At 38.9% G+C, this 26,529-nt stretch overlaps 1 protein-coding gene across 9 annotated transcripts in view; it reads right to left on the bottom strand.

Annotated features, from left to right (window-relative positions):
- Positions 1-26,529, bottom strand: part of CAMK2D (calcium/calmodulin dependent protein kinase II delta) — a 194,804-nt gene that overhangs the window by 12,587 nt on the left and 155,688 nt on the right. The window contains exons 9-17 of one of the 9 annotated variants that reach the window (XM_069459187.1): positions 25,412-25,506; positions 23,009-23,131; positions 22,079-22,162; positions 21,596-21,638; positions 18,250-18,287; positions 14,253-14,283; positions 13,935-13,981; positions 12,080-12,121; positions 9,668-9,716 (exon numbers count right to left, since the gene is read on the bottom strand). In XM_069459187.1, the coding sequence (XP_069315288.1) occupies positions 9,668-9,716; positions 12,080-12,121; positions 13,935-13,981; positions 14,253-14,283; positions 18,250-18,287; positions 21,596-21,638; positions 22,079-22,162; positions 23,009-23,131; positions 25,412-25,506 (552 nt within the window). Of the gene's footprint in view, positions 1-9,667; positions 9,717-12,079; positions 12,122-13,934; positions 13,995-14,252; positions 14,284-16,858; positions 16,892-18,249; positions 18,288-21,516; positions 21,639-22,078; positions 22,163-23,008; positions 23,132-25,411; positions 25,507-26,529 lie in introns of all 9 variants that reach the window. The other 8 variants (XM_069459189.1, XM_069459184.1, XM_069459183.1 and 5 more) reach the window with 8 other exon arrangements.

Genomic DNA, 26,529 nt, shown 5'->3' with positions numbered 1-26,529 from the left:
ATGGAAATATACATTAGCTCTGCGGTCCCCAAACCCAGGGCCGTGGACTGGTGCCAGCATGTGGCCTGTTAGGAACCGGGCTGCACAGCAGGAGGTGAGCGGCAGGTGGGTAAGCGAAGCTTCATCTGTATCTACAGCTGCTCCCCATCACCCGCATCACCGCATAAGCTCCGCCTCCTGTCCGATCAGCAGCAGCATTAGATTCTCACAGGAGCGCGGACCCTGCTGGGAACTGCGCATGCTCGGGATCTAGGTTGCTCCCTCCTTGGGAGAATCCAATGCCTGGTGATCTGAGGCGGTGATGCTAGCGCTGGGGAGCAGCTGCCCATCATTAGCAGAGAGGTTTGACCGCACAATAAATGTGATGCACCTGAACCATCTCCCACCTCTGGTCAGTGGAAAAACTGTCTTCCATGAAACTGGTCCCTGGTGCCAAAAAGGCTGGGGACCGCGGCCTTAGCTCTTCAGTAGTTTGCATGCCGCAGCTGGCCTGAGTTCTGTCCTCCATGATCAAAGCAACGCAAATTGCTCTTATGCTCAGAAGCAATGGTGCGTTAGCTGGCAGGACTGCAAAGGGGTCTGAGCCGGGAGGTTTGTGTGCTTCATCATCGGGAAAGCAACATGACTCCCTCGGCTTGGGAGGGGCCCGGAACGCGGGAACAGCGCTTACTTCCCTGGGGCAAAGGTGCTCGAGTGAGTCACAGGCATCACAGGACAGCTGACTCTTTAAAGGAAAGCAGAAGGCTGGAAATGAATCATTTGTATATAGCAGGCAGCTTGCGGTTGCAACTGTTGCCACAAGGCCAGCATCTGGCCTGGAGGACGAGCGAGGGTTTGGTGCTAGTAGCTCTGAGGCTGAGGACAGCCACCGTGCCTGCTCGCGTAGACACATTCTTTGGGGAAGGTCCACTCTCATCTGCCCTTCCCTCTCCCTCAATAACAGGAATGACCACTTCAGAAGTACAGGCGGGCAGAGCTTGTGATGTGTCACCCGCGACACCAAGATAAGAAGAGAGTGTACTAGTAAGGCATTTCCTGAATACCAGAAGCGTCTTCCACTCCATAGCTGGCCACTGAATCACAGGAAGCTGCTTGCCCAGCGGGTTTATTTCTAGAATTAAAGTGCTCCAACCTAGACGCACAGGACACAAAGTGGTTTCTGGGGACTTCTAAGTTCTTGGGGAAAACAGAGGAGAGAGAGGCAGGCGGGAGTGATATTCCCGACGCTGAGCGCAATGGCTTCCCACTGCAACTGTGCAAAAGAATCGGGAACATTTTCACATTCGAATTCATTGACTTTGGACTCAGTTATTGTTCTAAAGAAGCCTGGAAGAGTAAGATAAGGGGTGAATGGTCCCAGCGTTTGAATACCAAGCCCAACCCAAGAACTGGGAGTACTTATGTAACAAAACAACTTACAGATTTCAACATTTCCTCGAACACTATCGGATTTGATGATCACAATACTTTGAGAGAGGCAGACAGGCGTGATCTCTTTGTTGAACGGAGAAGTACAGAAATTATAGGCATTGCTCGGTGTGGGGCTGGCGGATTCTCCTGCTGCCCACCTGGAACTCTCTTCCTGTCCTGTAACCCTTTTGTTTCTCTTACTGCTTGTCTGATCACGAGTTCTCACTCTCCTTCGCCAGGTTATCTTCCTCTACCGGGAATTTAACTGGTTCAATTCCTTTTGAAGACTCCATGTGACGTCCTCCTCTCACCTCCCACTGTGTCCCTATGGTCCTGTCTGTACCAGTGTCGGCAGCTGCCATCTCTATCCCAATGACTGCCAGATTGTGACCCGCCTCCTAGGCCTGTCCTCCAGATTTGGGTGTCAAGACCTATTCTGGAACCGCCACTTGGAAATCTCAAAGGCACCTCAAACCCAGCCTGAACGGGGCGTAAGAAGTTCTATTAACACCGCTGCCAACCTCCTTGCTCTCCCGTGGATTTCCATCGTGGAGAATGGCAACGTCATCATCATTCCCACGGACCAGAAAGAAGCCCGAGGACCATCTTTGACTCCCTCGCCCCACCCCGCCCACCCAATCCATCACGTTCTGTCGATTTTGCCTTTTAAATACCGTATGCACCTGCGTCCCTTCGTCTCCACCACCCCCTGGGCGCGAGCACATACAAGCGAGCACACACCGCTTCCTGTCCTGGCTCCGAACACCTTCCCACCCGGTGTTTCTGTCAGCACCACTCTGATCTCTATGACGCAGCCAGATCTTTCTTTTTTTTTTCTTTTTAATGCATATCTCTTCAGATAATCTCCTACGTCAACTCTTACAAAACCTCATCGTTCTCAGATTCAGTATCTGAAGAGCGACTATAAAACCTCGCATCATCTGTATCCTGCCCATGTCACCAGACACGTCGCAGGCTCATCCTCTCCAGGCCACCCAGGCTGCCTGGTGCCAGCAACTCAAAGTGGCCGTGCCTCCTTCTGTCCCAGCCCTTCATGCACACTGTCCTCTCCTTGGAAAACTGTCCCTTCTTTTTGCTTCTGCTTCTTTTATCAGATCTTAACTCAACTATTATTTCTTCAAAGAAGCCGTCCCTGACCGTCATGTTAGGTCAGGTCCCTGGGATGTTATAAATTCACACGTATCCTACACAGGGTTTTTAAAAGTGCTGAGTACACTTGCATTTGCATATTTATTTGTGTGCATCTGGTTAATCCGTTTTCTCTCCGGGTACCAAATCAATGCAATCCCAGCATCTAACACAGCACGTGGCATATAGGAAATGTTCAATAAAGACGTGAATCAACAGTGGGTCCAGAACAAACCCAACTGGTTTCTGATTCTCAAAGCAATGGCTTTTTCAATACATAATACTGCATTATTTGGCGATGGTCTAATAGCCTTTAAGAAATATAAAATTGGTAACCAGAAATGATATATAAGCAGTATGTCTTACTGTTTTAGTAACAATGAAAGAAAATATTTTTCTGTTTCATTTGTCTGAAACTGATCGGCAAACTCCCTTCTTTTGCCGACTTCCTCATTTTTGCTCATGGAACTACAATGTTCCCAGTCTCCCATCTTCGAACCTTGGGTTTTTTCTGGACTGTTCTCTCCCCCGTGTCCCCACATCCAATCATCCACGAATCATTACTTTTCCTTAGCACTGACGATGCTGTTTCCCAGGTACATCCTCAGCTCCTTAATTATTTCATTTGCTCGCCCTTGGCAATCTCATTGGCTCCTCTGGCTTTGGCCACCTGCTGAAGACAGACACTTCTCTAGCACTGAGATCTTACGTCTTCCCGGGCTCCATGTCCCTATTTCTAACTGCATCTACACATCTCCAGTCGTGCTGGCATTTCAGACCCGGTGTGCCCCAAAGGAACCTCAGCTCTTCCTCACGAAGCCTGCTGCTTCTCTGGTCTTGCTCATCTTGGAGAGCGGCGTGGTCGTCTCCTAGGTTGCCCCAACCCCAAGCCTTGATGCCTCCTTTCCTCATACAGTTGATCATCAGCTTCTGCACATTCTTTCCAATCTTTCTCAGAGCCATCTCTTCCTCTCCAGGCTCCCTGCCCCTGCTGTGACGCGGGCTCCCAGAAATTCCAGACCCTTCTGGCTCCCAGGTCTTCTCCCACCCCTGCCTCTCCTGCCACTAACCGCTGCAGATCATCCCTCCAGACCACAGAGCCAATATGACCCTCTGACCTCTAAGGTTTTCAGTGCCTTCTCCCTGCGTCTAGAAGCCAAAGCCCGAACTTCTTTGTTTTAAAGATCCTCCTACTCTATTTTTCCATTTTATCTCGTGCACTTTTTCCCCCAGAATATAATCTGTAATCCAGCTACCCCAAGGGGCTCGCTCTTCTTCAATTAGACCTGGCTCTTCAATAACTCTGTGCCTTTCCTTCCATGGTTCCTTCTGGCTGGAAACTCTCCCTCTTCTGCCTGAAAATTTCTTTCGATACTTTGCTAAAATGTCACCTTTTCCGTGTTGCTGTTCCTTGGTGCTCCAGACCTGGCTACTTTGTCTTACTGTGATCTTACTGCCTTATCACAGGGTGTTGATGTGTCTGACCAGAACCTGACCATTTTCTACCTTGAACATCTACTGAGTCAATGTCTATAAATGCACGTTTGTATGAATAAATAGATACGTGGATAGACAATACATATATAATACTGTGTACAATTTAAAACAATATGTAAATGCCAAGTATGTAGATGATGATCATGTCTGATCACAGTCTGGAGGTGACTGCACTAACTGGGAAGGCAATCATAGATCTTGGCTATTTCAGAGTTGGCGTAATGGCCACAATTCGAGAGGCTTCAGTATTTTAGATGATGGAGTAACAGCAGGTTTAATCTTAAATCTAAATCTAGTAAGATAAACTAGATATTTCTAGTGAATGTTTACACTTAATATTTCTTTTCAGGAGACTTGAGTGCAAAGAAATATCCTAGTTATTTGAGCTTGAGCTTTTCAGTTGTTTAGATTTTGGATGAATCAGTTATTCAGGTGAAACTATTTGATGATAAACCCTATTCAGGGGTCTAGGTGCTTAGACTGAAACTTGGACCAGGGAATGAACTGAATTCATACCTGCAAATTTATCTTCATTTCGGTGTTCACAGGGTGTCACGTGTGGAAATCTTTTAGTGAATTGTGCCTAAAGATTACTCATTCGATGATCAAAAGTTGCACACCTAAAATTGTTGTTTATCTTTATTTGGGTGTATCACCTTAGCGATTCTACTCGTTCACTCTTTCACAATATGTGCAGTTCTATTTAATTTAACTTCTTCCCTCTCCATTTCTCGTAGGTGGTGGGTACTTGCCTGCCAGGGGCTGGAAGGACAGGAGGTGGAGTGACTTGCTCAGGTCACCCAGCACACTGTACCGGGGTCAGAGCTTTATTGGGCTGAAGGTCCCATCTGCTGTGAATCATTGATCTATGTTCCTTTCCTCCCCACAGTGTCTTATTCAATATTTTGAAATCATAAACTTCCATGAACCACCTAAACGCCTTTGAACTTATCCTGGCTAGGTGAGTGACTAATTACTGGGCCAGAGTTGCGATTAATTATTATACCAATTTGACAGAGCTGGGTGCCCCATGGTTTTATTGTCTTTTTCCATGCTGCCATTAACAAAATTAACCCTTGGGAATAGTAATTATTTTAGGCAAATAGACAAATTAGGGGCATTTTCATACTCTTGGTAGTTTTACAGCAGAAGGTGCCTATCAACTCAGCTATGCTTGGCATTCCTGGTGCAATTAACGCTTTGCTTCTCAGGGACTTCTGCTTCACTAGTCTGATGTAACAGTTAACGCTGGAGAGAGTCAATTCCATTATTTTGGCTTTTAAAATCAAACCTATCAAAGATTCTAAAGTTGATTGATTTAATAAGGTATAATATTTCCTCCAAACATAAGACCTGGCAATTGTCACATTTCTTTTCAAAAATGCTTTCAAGAAATTATCCTCAAACTCAGTTACCCAAAGTTACCTGTTCAATAACGTCAACTATTCAGCCACCTTTAATCACTAGAGGCTCTTCGGACTTTTTTAAAGTATTGAAACCATCTTTAAACTTTGCTCTATAATGCAGAGAAGTTTCATAGTAAAAGTATTAGTTAACTGGGGAAGAAGTAGTATTAGTCTTTGCCCCGTTAAATTGCTATTGCCTAAAAATAAATGATTAACAAATATTTAAAATCAGAAAGATCTAGGATTGGGATCATTTAGGGTAAATGCAAATAGGTTTAGATTTAAGTTTGTACAGGCATCACCGGGTTACAGCATAACACGATCATGTTATTCCTAAAATCACCTTTGATCTCAAGATGAAATCAAGTATTTGCTATTAAAAAATTAAGGACTGTATAAAGTATTTATAAAGACTTCTATAGAAAAAAGGACTTAAGTAAATGTTTTAGAGTTTGAAGACACTATGGTTACACAGAACATTTGCTTATGTGTAACAATTCACCCTGGCCACGTTCCGGTAATTGGATGATTGCTTGGCCACCCCCAGCTGACTGGCAGAAGCTAGAAACAGCACAGCATTGTGAACACCAATGAGTACTTGAAGTGTTAAGATGTTCCATGAATCAGATAGGTGTGGCTCCACTTCCAGTTAAGCGTTGATGACATGGAAGAAAAAGACTTGAAGAAACTGGTCAAAGACTCACATCATCTGCTTGGATTTAAGATTTTTACATTTGCATGAGAAGAAAACTTCTAAGAATTCTTAAGGGGTGTCTCTCTCTCTCTCATGGTGGCACCAAGGTGATGCATCTCCTGTCACCACACTCGTGTATTTTCTTGCTTACTCCTGTCTTGAGCAGCTGCAAAAATAGTACCTCGTGTGTGGCAAAGCCTGATGTAATTGTTAACGCTGGAGAGAGTCATTTCCATTATTTTGGCTTTTAAAATCAAACCAATCAAAGATTCTAAAGTTGATTGATTGAATAAGGTATGATATTTCATCCAAACATAAGACCTGGCAATTGTCACATTTCTTTTCAAAAATGCTTTCAAGAAATTATCCTAAAACCCAGATACTGATCCAGAGCTTCCAGAATCAATGAAAGAAAAGATGAGTGTTTTAGAAACTCAGTTTCCAGAAGAAAAGCACAAAAAAAGAAACGAAGTAGTTCCTCCTTTAACCTTTTCTCACCTCAAAGCTATTCTTAGGAAAGCTCAATTATTCAGTGTTACAGAACCTTGGAAAGGAAAACTCGCAGTACAGATACGGGCAGAAAACGTGTGCCATTAAGTCTAAGACGTGCATTACGTCGTTCCCCGATGGCCAAAAACACCTCAAGTACAAGGATTTTAAACCTGGACCCACAACACCTTTATGTTTTCCTTTTACCCAACCTTTGCTTCTTTCTGATACTGTACTTACATCGCAGCCAATGCTGTGAAACTGATTGCTTGTATCACCATTCCAAAGCTTGGAAATATTACGAAGGCTCCTTGCTGAGTTTCTCTTTCTGGGCTGTACATACTCCTGCAGTTTACTCAAGTGCTATTGATCATAATTCACTCTCTATTAGTTTATTCTGGAACACGGTCCCCATAGTCTATTTAGAATCAATCCATTTGCAATGCTCTTAACCACATTTGTTGGTCTCTTTGCTTGGAACATTATCATGCAGAATCATCTTTGTCGTTTCTAGATTTGTTTCGCGAGCACAAGAAACGTGGCTAGGGTCTAGTTAGTATACCATACATTGTAGGTGCCCGCAAAACATTTATTGTACTAAGATTAATTTTTTAGCTACTTTAGACTTAATTTTTCCTGAGCGAGTCAAAGGTATTATAGCAGAAATCTACAGCAGAAAAAAAAAATGAAGGCCATTTTACCTACAAGAATCATGATATAGACATATAATTTTACATAATTTATAGATATATTTGTTGGCAGATAATAATATAAACTCAGCAAAGGAGATGGTATTTTATCCATGTAATTATTTTATTTTAATAAATAATTTCAGAATTATATAAAATTCATAGTTAATGAAAACATAGCAAATAATTAGAATTTAACTTCTGGATAGAAATAAATGGGGTCAAATTAATTTAATTTTAGATATTAAAGTAATTTTTATATAGAAACTTTAAAAACATGGAATATGGGCCTTTAATAATTCTCACTGGAATGTGTTTAAAGTACTATTTTACAGTTCAGTAGTGCTATTGATAACATTTTGGATACGGAGGTTAGTGGACACTATTTTTTTTTTCCAATTCTAATACTATTCTCTAAACCCATAGCAATTTATTCCCTTTTTCAACTTTGACTTAAATGTCTATGGTTATTTGAATAGTTTATATTATTAACATCTGTATGAGTTTATAGTACATACTATCTTCTAATGTATAATGGTAGATATTTTAAAAAATATTATAGGACCTCCTAACAGTCTACTAACAGTATTGCATCACAGTGGGGCAGGAACAAGCTTACAAGTCTATATTATAGATTTTAATACCTAAATTCTGCCGTTATGGGGAAACCTGAGCCACAGGGAAGTTGTACAACTTGCTCAAAGCATAGAACTAAAAACAGAGCACAGATTCTAGATTCCAGTCAGACCCTTGTTTACATTTTATATTTTACAGCAGTGAAAAAAGAAAGAGTGATAAAGCTATAATCTGAAAAGATAAAAGAAACAGAGGAAGTAATAAAATATTTAAAAACCTACACACAACTTTACATTTAGCAGCTTATTAAATTGGACCATTTTTGTTAGGCAATGGGAAAAACAAATACACGTCGGTCAAGTGGCGTCTGGGGGATGGGCACGCTTGGAGCTCTGACTTGGGTGGGGCAAAGGCAATAACGTAGCCTAAATATTTGTACCCCCGTAATATGCTGAAATAAAAAAAAAATAGAAAAAACAAAGAATCCCTTTATCTAATATGACTGGTATCTAACGATTTATAAAATTACTTCAGTTCAAATTTTAGCTCAAGGGCAAGAGTGAGATGAACAGACGTACTAAATAAAACCCTTGACACAGTTATTCCCCTTTCCACTGTAAAGAATAACGCCTGTCCACCTCTAGAAGAGTTAGGTCAGTGTGCTTAGTAATATAAATAGAGAGCACACGTTAATAGTGTCAGCTGTTCTAGTCAACCACAAAGGAAAAAGTCAGCAGAGGTGACTAGCAACTTGTGGTCTGGTTCTATAGCCATTTTTATTTCCTAAATTGACCATATGTCTCCTTGACCTGAGAATTTTCAGGTTCTTCGTTCTGTAACGTGAATACAACTTTTTAAGACTATATCTTATGAAGGCTACCTATAGAATTAAACCCAAGGTGATACTATTAGGTAGGTAATCTTTCCAGATTATGGATCGTTTCTCCCAATTTACCTTGTATTTTTTTTTCTTTAATATTTCTGTTTTAAATGTCCTTATTGTTACCATTTGTTTTTGCAATGTCTTCTAGACAACTGGCCTATAGAAATTGTAGTTAGGTACACGGAATTAGAAACATAAGAACACAAAACTGCAAATGCAATTGAAGCAAAGGGAACACTTCTGAAACAGTGTGAGGTGGCTAAAAGGAAGACACCTAGCTGCAAATGTGCATTGAGTACGTGTGTGCAGAAGCACTGAGATGTCATCAGAAACGCTACCAATGACTCATATGCAGCTAAAGGAACTTTGGCAACAAAGTGAATGGAGGTCAAGAATATATGAGGGAATTACATGAAAACCTGGGATAAAAAGGGTGCCAAATACAGAATTCTGTTGATACTTACCACTGCAAGTTAAAAAAATGTTATTTTTATACCATATCCTTGAATGTAAATTGTTTTCTAGACAGGTTTTATTAAGGTACCCAATGTTTATACATTTTATATTACTTTTTGACTCATATATTTAAAATTTGTTGTGTTCTCAAACTGTCATTACTAGTTGTCATTACCTTCATGTGCTTGAATATACCACGTTGTCTATAGTTTAAAATACATAAAAGAATATGTTAAAAAATTTGACAAAATCAATACATGCTATTGAAATAATTACGTGCTTATAAAAAGGAAATTATTTTTGTCTTTTAGGGTAGGTCTACTTCCTAAATCTATTATTTATTTGAGACAAATATATATATTTTTCATATATATATGACGCTCCGAGTTAGAATTTTCCATTTCTGGTTAAATCTTACCTTTCACATCTTCATCCTCAATTGTTGTATTTGAACTCTCAGTTGACTCCTGTTGAGAAGAAAACATATTTTTCAGTTGCACACCATGAACAGCATAATTCCTTCTTCAAAAATTGGCTCGTGATATACGTTATCATGCAAAATTCTTCAGCAGGCTGTGTGCATATGCTGACATGCAAATGGACAAATACATTAAGTGGTTTTTAACAGAAACAAAATATGTCAAATGCTGCAAACATTTCACAAAGGGAGCACTCTGGTTGCCTAATCTCTGGAGCAGTATAAATCTAGGTGATTTGAGAAGCGGTGGAAGTAGGCAGTTTATTTTAAGAACTGTGTAAGGATGTGCTGGTATTATAGTGCCCCGTAAGGTATGTGTGTTTATGAGCAATTGAATACATTAGTCAAATGAATTCCAATCTTAAAATAGGATAATTTTATTCCCAATTAATTAATCAACAAATAGTACCTTCTCTGTGCCAGGCACTATGTCAAGCACTGAATTTGAAGCGTGTCTGCTTTACTCCTTTGTAGGGAGAGAAAGCATTTCATTGCATGATTCGATGAAGAAGCTAAGGATATTAAGCTGAGATGTGATGAAGGTACTTTTAAAAAGAATTTTCATTTTTGCCATCAGCACAATGAAATTATAATGAATAATTTACTTTCAAGGACTATTAGATTTTTTTTCATTCTTTTCTAAATTAGCAACTGGCTGCCATTGATAAGAAACCTGCTTCCATAAGGAAAAGACAAAGATATTTCTTCGTAAAACTACAAATTAAGTTGCAGATTAATAAGCACACTTAAAAGTACACTGTAACTGCCAGTATTAAGATACATTTCTTAAAATGATTTGATAAATGTTTCCATTAATAATGTACTAACAAAATATTTTCTAGCAAAGAAATTTTACAATATTCATAAGAAAGATACAATTTTCTACTTGGAATGATTAAAGGCTAGAGCCAAAAAAAAAAAAAAATTGGAAACAAACTTCCAATTAATAGCTATATGCTCAGTAACAAAATCAGGGTCCTTTTAGAGATTCAATATTTAAAAAAGTGATCAATTGCTATAACTATCATATACGATATTTAAGCCAAAGGGACACACTAATTAAAGATGTATCCAGAGTCTCCATACACACAAAACCAAAAAAAAGAGTCTTCATGCGTTTCTTAACGTGACCTAGTATTCAAATTTAAACCCCAAATGAAGGTAAATCCATGCATTGTAAAAACAAACTGATTTATGTAAGCAAGAAATACCATGCAGCAACTCTTACACATGATATATATAGTGAGAACTACTGAAGTGTCCACTCCAGCAGTTAGACTTGGTAATGCTATTGAAAAATTGTTCTCACATGTGATGGCACTGCCTGCCTCAGTCTTTTATGGAGCTAGAACATTTTTGGTGTCATGACTATAAAATAAATCTCATATATAAAAACATTTCATTTTTTTCACTTTAATGATTTCAATATCGATCAACTAAATGTTCAACCAGAGAGGAAGTGTGTTTTCTAAGTCTTAAATATTGTTGACGTGAGTACAGATGACTATACTTAATATTTGAAAAAAGTATAAAAAAGTATTTTTTCCTCCCCTTAGAGATAAAATAATGTATGGAAAGTAATAAACTGGAAATATGGAATATATTCAGAAAATATCTCCTTTCATCTTTTAGTCATGTATTTCAGTGCTATTATTTAGTTAACATGCTGTGCAAATAATTGACAATGGATGGAAAACATTAGTTTTCTTTCAGTGTAAGTAGTTAAATGTCTGTTACCAAAATGTCTATAACTCAACAACACACAAGTTTCACAAGAAGTGAAACTCCCTGATTCTCCTCAGATTCATGCCAAACAACAGCAACAGCGACACCAACATCATCATCATAACAAGGAATTAAAAACAAAAAACAAGAAACCACTTTCACAACAGAATAGGATGAAACTCAAAAGCAACATTAAATTAAAACAAACAAACAAAAAAAACAACTATGAACTCAAGTTGATATTTTGAAGACAATGGAATGATATCGCAAGAAATTCTAAAATTTCATGCAGAACACGTCTACAGTACAAAGCACAAACAGTCTTGGGGGGAATAAAAAGACCAGATGGAATTGCTTAAGATACACAATCATCTTGACATAAAGACTTCACAAATGTTTAGCCTGACTTCTGATTAGTGTTAACGTTCATTTCTCTTTCAAGATGTCATTCATTTTTATGGGAAGTGTGTGTATCGTTCCAGACGCATTAGGTTCCAAAAGCAATGTGGTAGGGAAAGGGTAAGAATCGTCTTTCCTGTTTTTAGATAATGGATTAATTTTGCTCTGACTAGTGGATGAGATGTGTAATCTTGTGAAAGCAAGATGATGTTGGTTCTTTCTGAATACCTTGTTTCCATCAGGGTTGTGGATTACAGTAGTTTGGGGCTCCTGAGTGAGAACAAAATAGAGAAAGAAACAGTTCGCATTGGTAAGTACATTCTTTCTAGTGCCAAGGACAGGGCAGAGTGAGCCGGCTGACAAAAGTCAATAGTGACAAGAGCTAAAGCGATGGTAACGGCCGGCCGTCAGAAGCTGCAGCAGGACAAGATCTCTGATGAAGATCTCCCCCTCCAGCCATGAGCTACGACCCTCCCTGCCCGGAAGCAGCATGCAAAAGACCTTATTCGCCACCAGCACACAGACAATGCTTTGAAGTCCAGAGACGAGAAGAGGCACTCACTGTTTCACTAAGTCCTATGCCAGATAGAGCTTTTCTTTCTTCTTTAATGAGTTGCTAATGTCTATCCTATAGAAAACTGGCCAAGGGCACTGGAGAGAAAATTCTTTGAGATGATCTCAAATTCTTTGAGAAGATGCTTTTCAGTTGCATTGCTTTCGGACTTGATTATGGTGTCATTATAATGAATACATAGCTGAATACCCTTGGAAAAGCTAGAACCATCGGACCACACTTTAAAAACAGCTTATTCTAAAGAATGTATTTCAAAGGTCCGTAAGAAATTCTAAGGAACATTTAAAGGGTTCTAGCACTAATCACATCATCACCATGATGTGAGGCATGTAGCTGTTAAACCCTGTGTTAATTCATATCTAAAAAACAATTTCTGCTTTATGGACTATACGTACAGAGTATTTGGCTGTAAAGTCATGCTGTTCCATGAAAAAAATGTTATTTTTCCTATTGCTTTCTATCAGAAAAGCAAAGAAATATTTCCAAGTGGAAAAGTAACACTCAAATAACTGATATTAAAAAAGATCCAGTTTCAGCTATGATCAACATTGTTTTTTACTGGCAGATAAACTGCTATCTTGACGTGTCCTTCCTTTAAGTGTTTTTAAATGGAGCCTTCTGGTTAACCCAAGTGAAATAATCCCCTAACATTTTTTAATCATTTAAAATGAACAGTAAGAGAATAGCAAATAATTGGAAACATTTTTTTAAAATCATAAATCAAAACATTAAATAGTTTGGGGAAAATATTAGGGAACTTGGAGCACTGAATTCCAGTATTCAGATGCCGAATTTTAACATAACATCATCTCAAAGTATGAAACTGATTTAGGTGTTCGTTGGGTGGATTTGATTGTAATGGACAAAACCGGTTTCTATCGATAATTCAAAGTTCTATGCTATGCAATTTCATTCTTTGGATTAAAGTGAAACAGTAAAAATTTATTTTCAAACACAACAAACAAAAGCTTTAAATTACCCAGTGCCTCTTTGTCTCAGAAAGTGAGGTCTTACAAAGCCCTGTTGTTTTTTAATAAGAGGGAAAGAGGAATAAGCTGAATAAGGTCAGCTTTTATGCTGTGTAGCAAGAATCCCGTTAGCTCTCCTTGATGTCAGCATTGGCGTCACGAAAAGAAGAAACCATTGTTTGCACAATCTAGAACTATCATCAGAAGAAGAGCTAAGAGCGACCAAAGCGCATTCTATTGTATTTCTAAGGCAGCATGCAACAATTTCAACTACAGAGGTCACAGCTGATTGGTACAATGTTCAACAATGAAATGAGATAATTTCATGTTAGAAACACACTGCTCGACAACTGTCTTAACAAAAAGAAAAAAAAAAAAAGAAATGAACTTTTGTCACATCTTAGAAAGCAAAAATAAAAACAAACAACCCAACAGAAGAAAATATTTATATATGTATCTATAAAGTGAAAGCAAATGAGAGAAACAACAAAAAAACAGTAAAGAACTTAATTAAGAAAGGTTACAAAGAGTCCAGGTATACCAGCGCCGGGGTAGGGATATTTTCTTTGGGGCTGGTTACCACGTTGGCTTTGTTGTTTATCTGTGGGTATGCAGAAAATAGAAACAGAGACGCCTTAACCCCTTGGTAGCCAAGGTCTCCACACGCAGCATGTCTACGTGGAGATATAGACATGAAAATAAAGAGCCACTGGAGATGACCGTCAAGGACACGGTGATGACTGATGGGAAATGATCACTTCTAGTGTCCGGTGGTGACACACAGGCTGGGACCGTGTCTGTGATGGGAGAATGACAAAACGGACTGGCTGCTTTGGCTGTGCCACCTTTGCAGACAGACCAAGGGCTGCTTCCGTGGAGCTCCGATCAGGCTTTGGAGTATGAACATGACCCTTTCTCATACTCTTCAACTTGGGTTCTGTGTCCCGGCTTCCAATTGTTCACTGTTACGAATACATTCCTTTTGCTTTTTCACTTTATTCTTGAGCCTGAAGTCACACACAGACCATCTTTCTCTGGGAGGACCATCCTTACTTTAGTAGGTATCCAATTAAAAACTTAGATCTCCTGATGAGATAGATGCAGGTGTTACTGCATTTAAAAAAAAATGGTAAGTCTAGGTTTCCTCTAAAAGTTACACCTTCAGTTATAAATGAGGAAATCAAACTCTACTGTAGGCTGAATGTAAAAGGACTTTTTTAAAAATAATTGTTTTGGAGGAAAATACTATGTTTTCTGTCAAAGTGCTATTTCTATCATTGAAGAATATATTTGGTGGACATTATTCCCTTGCTTGAAAACGATCGGATCTGACTTTAAAGAGGATGTCATTACCGCTGTGGAAGCCACATTGCGAAAGCAACAAAGAGGGTAAGTATTGAAATGGCCACAGAGGAGACTCTCTGTAGCCAAGTGGCGACTTGAAACTACAATTGAGTTTGAGTCTTAAAGAATCAAAGACAAAAAAGTAATAATCAACATTCTCTTAAACTCATGCATGACAACTTATGTTATGGTTACCAAATAATAATTAAACATTCATTTTCTTATACTTTATCATCCACGTATTTTCTTTATATATTATTTTCTAAAGGAATACACTCCCATCATTTTAATATAAATGTATTTAAGGACTTAATGAGAAACATATACCGCATAAAATAAATGAATAGCAAATGAGTATTTACAAGTGATGACACCAATTTAATTGTTTGTGTTTTGGGGCAGTCTATACTTTATACCTATTTATCATATTGAAATTAGCACTGAGAAGAAGATAGAGGGTAACAGAAATTAATTTAGGCACGGAATATTTTGCTTTTCCATTCATTCACATTTGTGTGATTTTGGGGTTAGTATTATTTAAATAAACTGTAACACTGTGCTCCGTGACATGCAGAAAAAGAGAGAAAACTTTGCAATTTTCCTTTACTGGAAAACTCTTTAAATGTAAAATCATCAATCTATACTTTCCATAGAAACATTTTTTTTCTTTACATCAAAGTGAACAGAAATGAACATAAAATTTGTGCAAGAGCCAAAAAGTGATAAGAGGTAATGGAGTCTATGGAAGAGGGGTCACAATTCAGTATTTATGTTAGTATGGGGTACACGAGAGAGGGGAGGGAGGCACACAGAAATAGCCTCTAATTCAGGAGAGTCCTTGGCAAATCATAGCTGGCTTCCTGTCCAGTCATCATGGGCCCTTATGATTAAGGTCCCACGTGTGTGTGATGGGCTGTATTTAGCTTGTATCAGTGAATGCAAATGAAAGAGAAATGTTCTGAGACGCTTTCGTTTCTGATTGGAGATAAGATACTTGATTTCTTTTCTGGGATGTAGTTGCCAAGAACTGCTTTATTTTAGTGAGAATGTCCCACAGTGCACACCTATTCACACACACTTACCTGCACAAGCACACACATGCTCACACACACACACACAGGCACACACACTGCTACACACATTCACACATAGATACATGGCATACACACACCACCATCTCTTCCAAATGAAAGCCCTTGTGTCTAGCTGAGTCGTGCTTTATGGTCAGGGATGGGAAACATGAGTCTATGTGCCTCGACCATCACCTTCAGTCATGTTTAAATGTGCAGTTGAAAGCTTTTCGGTTAATGTAAAAAAATCTTTTGGAGGTATAGGTAGCGTGAATTAATGGAAAAAATGGTAAGAGAATTTCTAAGTAAAAGGCCAGAAGAACTTCCTTTCAAAGAGTCAGATACGAGTATGGGTTCAACTACAGCTGTCTTTTGAACATGTAAGAACTCTGCACTTTTGTCTGTGAATGTAATTATTTTATATTATGGAAGCAGAGTATTTTTCGTTTTCAAAAAAACTGAATTGAACCAGATATTTATAGGATGCACTGTTGAATTACTCTTATGAGGCATGGGTACGATATTCCCATTTCTCAAGTGTTGAATTTATTAAGTTTTGAGGTTACTGAACATTTCCTATAAAAGGACTTAACGAGGGTGGGTCCATTGTGGAATCACTTTCGCACTCTTTGTAAACTCCATGGTGAATGTACCATGTGTGTCTGAACTGAGACTCACTTCTATTTTAGCAACATGAACATCATTTTAAAAATAATCATACAGTGTTCCTTCCGTTATCAGTAAACAGACATTAATTATGTCATGGTCTTTTTATTTTCAAAGAGAAAATTGGACTTTGGCCTTGTCAAAGATCAAATCAGTCTGTAGCGTATGAGTGTGAGTTGAACTTTTTACATACTTAAAAATTCAGTTTCAGAGAAAAACATTATAATGTGAAAGTGGAGAGCTGTGTTTCTGCGACAGCTGACCAACACCGACCTGAAACGGTCCTACACTTTCTCTACTGACACTAGCTTAGATGGGTAAGACTGTTTTCTTCCTAAGCGTGAGTTTTCCCAAGAGGAGCAGTCTGGCAGGTGGAGATCCTCACCATCATCTGAACACTCGAACTGGACTTCCTTTTCTGAATTGACCAGTCAAAGAGAAAGGAAAAGAAAAACACGTGACCGGTTGAATTTAAAGTATCAAAGCACGGAGCACAGAATCATTTTGTCTGTAAAGAGGAGCATAAGTGGACCAGAAGAAGAAAAGTTCTGGACGTGTTTCTTTTTATATCAGGATAGTGGTGAAAATAAATTCCATAGGAACTCTGAGTTCTCCATCACCAAACAGCACAGAAAAACCCAGGAGAAGAAAACACTTGGAAAATTAAAACATCGCATTTCCACCAACGTACTATTGGGGAAAAGGCAGCAGATACGAACTGTCATTATTGAAACCTGAATTGAATAAGCAGAAGGAAGGTAAAATTACAGGGTGAGGAAAGCAACTGGAAATGCCACCCTAATGGGAATCCCAGAGGTGCATGGTCACCAGCACTGGGGAAATTTCCACGTTTCACACAGACAGGTGGTAGAGAAATGACCGGGCATGAACATTTGCAGTGACAAATGATTTTTTATGTTATATTTTCGATAGGAACTGACCACTTGACTTTGGGTCAAGTTCAAATGCTAGAATATTACTTAATTCCCAAAAATGTTGAAATGTTGATGAGGAATGTATGCATCTGCCCTTGGAAAGAGAAAGAAAAGGATTAAAGAAATAAAACATTTAGGTGATTACTCTGGAAAGATAACAAGTATCATTATGCAAATATAAGGTTACATTCCATCAAAAGCAAATCCCCTTGAAGCAAACTACAATCAGTAGAAAATAAATTGCATTATTTTGTTTAGAAACCCAAGAAAGTCAAAATATCCTGCTGTTATTTTTCTTGGAAGTTTTCTATAAGATTTGTTCACAATATTGACCTTGAATATTTCTCAATACCTTATGAGAGAAACATAGGAACAATTAGGACCTTTACAAAAAATGCCCAAGCAGAGAAATTTTAGTCATTTGATGTTATATTTTCCATATCCGGTGTGAGTTTTTTTTTAAAGGCTATGCACTTCAGCAGGGCTCCAAGAACATAGCATAACAATTTGCAAAAACATTTGGTTTTTATAGATTTGCAGGTCACCATGGCAGTTTGGGCAGAGAGATGTAGACATTCATTTACTATAGGAACTCTATACTGTATAAGAGTGCTTTTTTTCATGATTACTTACTATATAATCAGATAGAAAAATATGTGTCTTGGTATAAATGTTAGTCATCTTTGTGTATTAAATTATTTCATATTTCAACCTGCATCCTTTATCAGGAACTATAAAAAATACAAGTTGCACAGACTTAATTAAGACTTATATTTAACACGTAAAAATTATTCAACATCTGAAAGTCAGAAATGGATTTGGCAGCACCTGTTTCACTTACCTTCACTCCATCTGGTTTCTTCAACAAACTCTTGGCTGCTGCAAAATGAGAGGAAAATCAGCTTAGTGAGTTCTCCATGGAAACCCACAACCAGGCAACAAAACAGTGAGGTCTCCTCCTACCGCCTCTGCTGAGTTACGGCCAACATGTGCCAGGTTATCAAGGTCACACTGATGAGCGCGAGCTTACAGGACATTGAAACACAGTATCCCTTTTCTTGGTTTGCCACAACAAATTTAGAATTAAATTCTTAGGGACTTCATTGGGTATGACTGGAACAGTTTGCCAGGTGTGTCAGTGGACTTTGTGTCACCGTTGGTTGCGAAAAGGATACTGGGACTTTAACTGGACTATCCTTTTGTAATCCAGAAAGTTGGTCTCAGTCTTGAGACACCAGCTGACGGATGGTATTACATGTTCATTCACACCACAAGATGGTGACCACGTCAGTTCTGCCATTTAAGACCCCCTTTCTAGAGGCTGAAATCTCTTTTGTAACAATTTGCTCTGACTAAAGAACCTCTTTATTTCTGAAATCAGGCAATTTCAGTTTTACAAAAAAAAATATTAACTGTATTTAAATGAAATGGCATATTATTGACCTAGAGCAAATTTTCAAAATGCTCAGTACATGACCTTTTAAAGAAAACGGCCTTATGTATTCTCTTATACTTTGAAATCAGAATACAAAGGCTTCATAAACAAAAAGCCTTTACATTGAAAAGGTAAAAATCATACAATTTGAGACAAGATATAAAACAAAATGCAATCTTCAAATAAATCAGAGAAATCCTGAAGCATATGGTCAATTATGAAACTTCATTTTTTTTTTTTTTTTGGTGGGGAGTTTTTATCATTCCTTCTGTTACTGAACTTCTTTAGTGTAATTAAAAAGGTGAAGTCATCCCTTCAAAATATATTCTTATGAATGGGTACACACACAGTGAACAGATAATAGAACTGTCGATGACAATTAGGATGCCAGGTGGAGAATTCATGAATATGCAGGACAAATACACACTTACGATCCCATTTAATGTTAGTTGTGTATAATTAAGAATATCCCCAAAGAATTTGGCATCAGAAGTGGAAAGACCTGGCTAGACTAGAACTGCATGAACATGTAATTTCCTGACATTCATTTGATCCGGCACGTTATTTTGATAGCACTTTGGTAAAATTTTAAATTTATTTATACAAGGTACAAAAAAACGTTAATTTTATTTAGTTTTTAGCAACGTAGCTATTAATTTATTATTAATTGCGATTGTAAGAAATAGTTGCCTTAGCTATAGTACTGCTTGCCTGGAGCTAAAAAGCAACGTTAAGTACATCCCGTGGCAGTTAATAGATTAGGAAGCAAACTCAGAATAACTGGAGTCGCAACAGCAAGCAGAGAGAAGACAATGATTCAGGGTAAGCAGGGTTTGGGCCTGGGCGATGCAGAAATGTCCCTGTTGGTTACTGGTCACCTTACCTCACAAGAAATACATTCCACATAAAGGGAGAAAAGAAAAAACAAAAACAGCTTTATAACCATACACTTCTGGACAAATTTCAAGAACACGTTCGGCAATGAAATAGAATGAACAGAATACCCAAAACTAAAACTCGATTTCAAGGACAAGATGTTGTCACTGGCTCTGATGTCATTCAGTTGACTTGGAAGTGATGAACTGAAAACAAAGTTTGCTTTTCATGCTACGACATTCAGAAATGATATAAAATCCACATATTAGTCATGAGTTTTTAGTTCACAGGATGATGAACAGGAAAATGGGAGGTCAACAGAAAGCTTCCATGTATGGGTACGGACATGACCACAGGCCCAATTTATGCCTAAAGAGTGTATTAAACACTTCAATGAAGTACACAATTTTAATCCTGGAGATTTTTCTTTCAAGTTAGTTTGCCATTAACAATTGATGCTATGTGAATTTATAATAACTGATGCTACCTTGCAGTGAGTCACTAATGCCTGGGCCACGGTGATATAGTAATTTATTTGAATATTGTATATATCAGTTAATATTTAATGCACGGCATTGGACTCACATAAATGTCAACTATATTAAGCAAGTGTTTATAAAACAGGTGACTTGACCAAGGCAGCGAGCGACGAGGTTTTATTACACTAAACAAAGTGGACAACATACAAACAACTGACCGACACAGGCCCTCGATTTGGCGCCTTATTCATTGCACTATTATTATTGTTGTTGTTTTTTAGCAGCCTTCCGAAGGCCTCTTATGGTTTCACGTCACCTATAACTAAATGCAAAGTGGGGGAAAAGGTGATCGTTTCATACCATAGTAAATAATAACTAGAAATTGGCTGAAGGACATTTAATGAGGATATAACGGAACATCACCTGATAGCACTATACCACCCAGGCTAAATACGTAGCAGAAAGTAGAGTAAAGAATGGCAGGAATGCTAGATAATTTGACGGGGCAGGTCCCTGTTGTGTGAACAGTGTGCACACTACAGCAGCAGCATTTTGGGCACTGAAGTTTGCCGAGTGTTCTGAGTCTGAGGCGCCAGGCAGGGAGTCGACCGGGTGCAGCCTCACGGCGGCTCCAGTTCCTTCCCAGGCACAAGACAGCTCAGCATTTACAAAAATTTGACTCTTGGAAACCTGGACCTTTGAGCTAATCTATCAAAGAAGGAGCCTCCAAGACTCAAATAATTTGTGGAAGCAATGCATCCTTTATCTCTGTTTTGGAGAGTCACTCCTCCAGGAAAGAAGCGCCTTGGCTTCTTTTAGCCCATTATTGAACATGTTTATTTTTACCATGAAATCGTTCTGAGGAACGTTTAGTATCCTACGCTAGTGGAAGGTTCTCTGTAAATTCTTGACTTAGATGCCTTCGACAGCTGTAATCATTCTCATAGCAAGAACCTCTGCCTAGGAGAACCGGGATCCTCAAGAATGGTCTTCTTTTAAAAAATCTTGCTTATTGGGACTCTCTATGAAAAGGAGACACAAACTCCTTATTCATAGTTATTACTTTATGAAATTTCAGCTAATAAATTCTAGGCTCAGAATGCTGAGCTTAAAATCGAGGGAGTGCATGCTCCCATCACTTGTGCACACCCCAGCGTCAGACGAGTGGTTTGCAGCCGTGCACTGGCACCGACTACCGGGGGCAGGCTTGGGGGGCTCGGATGCACCGGGACGGATTGCTCACGGCAGCCCCAGGCGAGGAAGGAACCTATGCCACACATCTGCCGCCTCTGAGCAATGGGGGTTTTCTAATTATTACATTTTTTTTTTTTTAATTCCAAAAGGACAATTTAAAGAGGAGCACGGAGGATCAGGAGCAGAGTTCTTCATGCAGGTACCTGAAAAATTCCTCGTAGCCAGCATGGTTGTCAGGATGGCGCCCTGTCGGGGAAGTCAGAATACAAGATCAGTGTTGCCCCTGCAAATCCTCGACCTCACACACACACGGTCTTGGACCACAGAGGCTTCTCCTGGCCTTAGGTTTACTTAGGGGGATTCTAATGGTTTGTTTTTGTTTTTTGGTTTCCTGAGAGGCACGGGCCCACGACTCCCGTGATGTGACGCCGGGACCCGAGTGTGTGGGCCACACTCAGATTATCCAGTTGCCAGCAGGGACCGCCACGTGTCGCCACGCTGATTTCAGTTTCCATCACAGGTTTGATTCTGGGGTATACCCCACTTTCCCAAGCCCCAGAAAAAGCATAATAAGAGTATCGGGGTCTACACGCTGAATAGCCTTTGTAAAAGTTCCTTTCCTCGCATGGTATTCCATTTCTCACTCCGCCAAATCTACTTCCCCACAAAAATCTAAAACGTTTTACCTTTAGTTTTCTCCTGGCGTTGAATTTCTTCAAGCAGTCCACAGTCTCCTGCCTGTGCATCATGGAGGCAACAGTGGAGCGTTGCTGGAAGAAGAGGAGAAAAAGCGGCTTAACTGAGGATATTTACAACGCGCTAAGAATAACAGCGTCCTGGACTTCATCAGATCTCTGTTAGAGGTGCTTCCCCATACGATCAACTTGTAAGTATTCAATTGCCAAAGTTATCTGAAAATAAAGACTGATTTTGCCAAGATGACTGGGGACTACGATGCAAAATTTATGTATATAAAGTATAGAAATGAATGTCAACAATTTCCCAAATTATCCTTATTTCAATGGCTTTAATTGCTTTTTTTATTGGGCTGCTTTTCATTTACTTAGCACTGTATTTATTGTCTTAACATTTGATACTCATCCTTAGAAATTTACTGAGGTCTCTACATAAGCCTCAGCTCCACCCTCAAGTTTCTCATTACTTTTATCAGTACTTCTAAAGTATATTCAGGCTACTGTGGCCATTCTTTTATGCAATGAAACTCTACTCTCAGCTTCTAAACCTCAAACGTGTTTCTAATGTTGCCTAATGGTAAATGAACTTTGATCTTTTCTTCTGGGACACATTTAATCTTGGTGCTATTTTCTTAACCTCTGTTCCTGAGTATTGTCAATAATTGATATGGGGAATCCTCATTCCTTGCGTTATTCTAGGCAATAGTTATTTAATGGCATATGCAAATCAGACTGCTACTTAAAGTGGCATTTTTCACCATGATAAAATTCATTTTCTTAAATACCGTGAGTCACAAACATTCATTCATTTTGAGTTTCATTTTTTTTCCTGCAAAATTATTTTTAAGCTGTGAAAAAAATATTAAAGGAGAGTTTATTTTTCATTTTCGCTGCTGAGGTTTCTGGAGAGCTGTCACTTACACAGATCCATGGGTGTTTGAGCGCCTCTGAGGCCGTGATGCGTTTGGCAGGGTTAATAGTCAGCATTTTATTGATGAGGTCTTTGGCTTCAGGAGTCACTGTGTCCCATTCTGGTGATGGAAACTTCAAAAATATAAATTTATAAAGAGTTTAAAAAATAGACATACTCTGTAAAACAGGGAAGAGCCGAATACATACATTATTTCCTTGCTGGTGAATTTCTTCAGAAATTTACCTTTTGTATGAGTTAAATTGTATCTAAACTAGATAAACTGATCCAGATATATTCCTCCCCCATGCAGATAACTATATATATTAAAGAGTCTCTGACCAGGGACCAACATATGTACTAAATTAAATATTATATATAGTAAAATACATTTTAAAATTCAGAAAAATAACTTAAGAATGTTCTATTCCTTCCAGAGTGTCTTGGCTTTGATCTGAAGATGAAATTTTATGTCATCTTTGTCAGAGTTGTTTGCAAAACTCAATAGAAGCTAAGAGGTTATTATGTGTATCAATGTCATCATGCTCTTACACCGAGGTTGAAAATGAGGTATTATACACTGTCACAGTTCATGGGTAGTAACAGAAGAGATAATAAAACAGCTTTCATTCCTGTGCCAAAATTGACTCACTAATCGTGGCCACCTGGAGTGAGAAGAATTCGAGACTCTAAGGGCTTGAGTAGGTTTTATTTTAACACCTCTAGAAGGCTGATCTACCTAATTACCAATTTCACCAAAGTATACGAAAGTAACCAAATTTCATAGCTTTCAACAGGAATCCATTTTGCATTAGTAACTATATGATGAAGCTACTTATCATAACTTTCTTAGTTATTTTTTTCTGAACAGATAATTATTTAACCTTACTTTCACATAATTAGCATATTTAGTAGAAATACTATTCTTCACTGCTTAAGAGAAATTTAAATCACATTAGTTGCTAAATAACAGAATACCAGGTTCTCTTCCCAATTCATGAATTTTTATAGACAATCCTGAAAAACAAAGCTGTTGTTACTGTGTCATAGAATTAAACTAGTCCACTGTTAGTCATTATTAAACGGGTACTTGTGACCCACTGGCAAAATGTAACATGAGAAAAACGATATCGACTCTTTAATACTTGTAATTTTGGCCAGTTTAACAACTGGCATTTTTTAATTCCAGAAGTTTCTCTTTCACAGGTGTAAAAACTTGCTAACTATTAACAATTATTGAAGAAACACTCCAGGCTGCTTTGCAAGGCTGTGCAGGTCTTCTGATAGCAAATTAGGGTCAGGTTCAAGTGCATTTGCAGGGCTCCGTCTGCCCAGACAGGGGTCTGGTTCTAGTCTGTAAAGACGGCGAACTTACTAGCTGTGGCCATGTAAATAATGATTTGGTCCATTTGCCAGTCTGGGAAAAATGGAATGCTTCAAACTACATTTTAAATTCTTGACAACTGATATACACAGCCCCCTAAATAGAACGTTTTAAGAGAAACGCATTGACAAGTTCATGAGACCCGAAAGAATATATCATAATATAGTTTTTATATTTACTCCTTTCACGTCCACAGGAAGCTTTTCCCTCGTGCACAGAGGGTGGACCAATACCGCCTGCTCCCCAGGTGCCCTACTGAATACACGGAAGGCACCCCCAGACCCGCGCTCTGACTTTCAGAAGGCTGTATGAGCGGAAACCAAAGCACGGGATAAATCGTACTTGCAGAAATATTTATCAGAGGAAAGCAAATGATATCAATGCACACAAAGGTAAGCCGTAAACAGAAAGTAGATAAATCCTTCCTCTTCAGATTCTGAACATGAATGTGTATATATGCTTACTTTCAAATATTCTAAGTTAAATGTATTTCATAGAATTGTGATTTTCAGCTATTTTTCAATCGTGAAACCCACTCTTCAAACGGAAGCTTGCACAGTAGGCCATTAGATAAAGACAAAAAACAAAACAAAACCACCACCAAAATTGATATAGTGGAGTGATGTTCTATTTGATATAGGGATTGCTGCAAAGTATTACTGATATATAATTTAAAATTATGTAATAGGCATTTGAGAATAGAATTCAACTAAAGAGGTGGTCATCATTTCTGACTTTTATGTTTTAAAATGCACTAAGATCTGAAAATTTTGACAAGCAAAATTCTCTGCCTCAGAGAATTCAAAGGGCTTTTCTTTCAATTTTAGGAGACAGTGAGCGAAGAGGAAATACAAACTGAATACATCTATATCTGCATTTTTTTCCTCTTCATCTCCCTTTCCCTAAGAAAGAGGGAAATAATAAGGGAAGTTAGTGAAACTTACGGTTAAAAGAACAATGAAACAAATCTGGCTCTGGGTCAACAAACAAAAAACCCGCATCTGAAGGTACAGAAATACCAATTACGTACATCATAAGCTCCAGCCTTGATCTGCTGGTAGAGTCTGTGCTGGTCTTCATCCCAGAAAGGTGGGTACCCCACCAGGAGGATGTAGAGAATCACACCTGCAGGAGATTAGCATATTAACAGAATGCAAGTCATACAGACAATCGTAAGTTAAATGTGGCCGATCCACAATGAGATTCAGCTGCACTCACAGCACAGGAAACTGGCTTGTTGGAAAACTTCAGAGAGATGCGTTACGATCCCTTCTAGAGCACTCTGTGGAGGGTGAAGCCTCCTCTTCCTACGCTCAAAAGCTCTGACAATGTGTCCGTTAACACACGGACCAAAGAATTCTAAAGCAGCACGGCAGGGCAACATCTCAAGACAAAACTCACCTGTCATTTGGGGTCACACGTTCTTTGGCCTCCCTGAGCTCTGGTCTATAGACGGTCTTCCTGCGCTCTGCTCCTGTCTACACGAGTGTTGTGGTTTTAGTCACTGTGTAGGTGGAAGTCTAAAAAACTGAGCGTGTTATTTATTTCCTCCTAGGCATTTTGCTGGGAATGAGGACACTTTGTCGAGTGATGGTGTCCTGGTTACAAATTCATGCTCTACAGAGCCAGAATCCCTGGGAATGTGGATGCCCCATAAAGAGACAAAATCCTTTTCTTTGCAGTGATGGTAGTCTTCAAAAAAAGAGTTTCTTCAATCCAACAACTAAACCAACCATACGACAGAGGAGTATGTACGATAGGACAGGGAAAAGGAAGAGGAGGGGGCGATTGCATATGAGATTCAAAGCAGGTAACTCAGAGCTGTAATGCAATTTCATATCCTTTTCATAAAGCTGTAATTAATCACAAATTGATTTAATCAGCATCTGATTTAACGTTTACAATTTAAAAACCGTCCTGCATTCGCCGGCTTTGCCTTTTCCCTGCAATCGTATCTGCAGCCTGTGTATCTCCTGGGGCTGTCCTGACACCATGGTCTTCGTCATCATGTGTCCCTCCCGCTGCTTCTCAAATACTTTATTCCCTGCTGAAGGGTTCTGGGCTCTTTTCTAGCTCATCATCCCAGGGGAGGGCTGTCATTGCTCCGACCTCTCCTGCTTGCTTTTCTCTTTCTGTGCTTCCTTAAGC

This window comes from Eulemur rufifrons, chromosome 26 (genome assembly GCF_041146395.1).
Source record: "Eulemur rufifrons isolate Redbay chromosome 26, OSU_ERuf_1, whole genome shotgun sequence".
Lineage (NCBI taxonomy): Eukaryota > Metazoa > Chordata > Mammalia > Primates > Lemuridae > Eulemur > Eulemur rufifrons.
The sequence above is the reverse complement of the archived record's forward strand: the minus strand, read 5'-3'. Positions and strand labels throughout refer to the sequence as shown.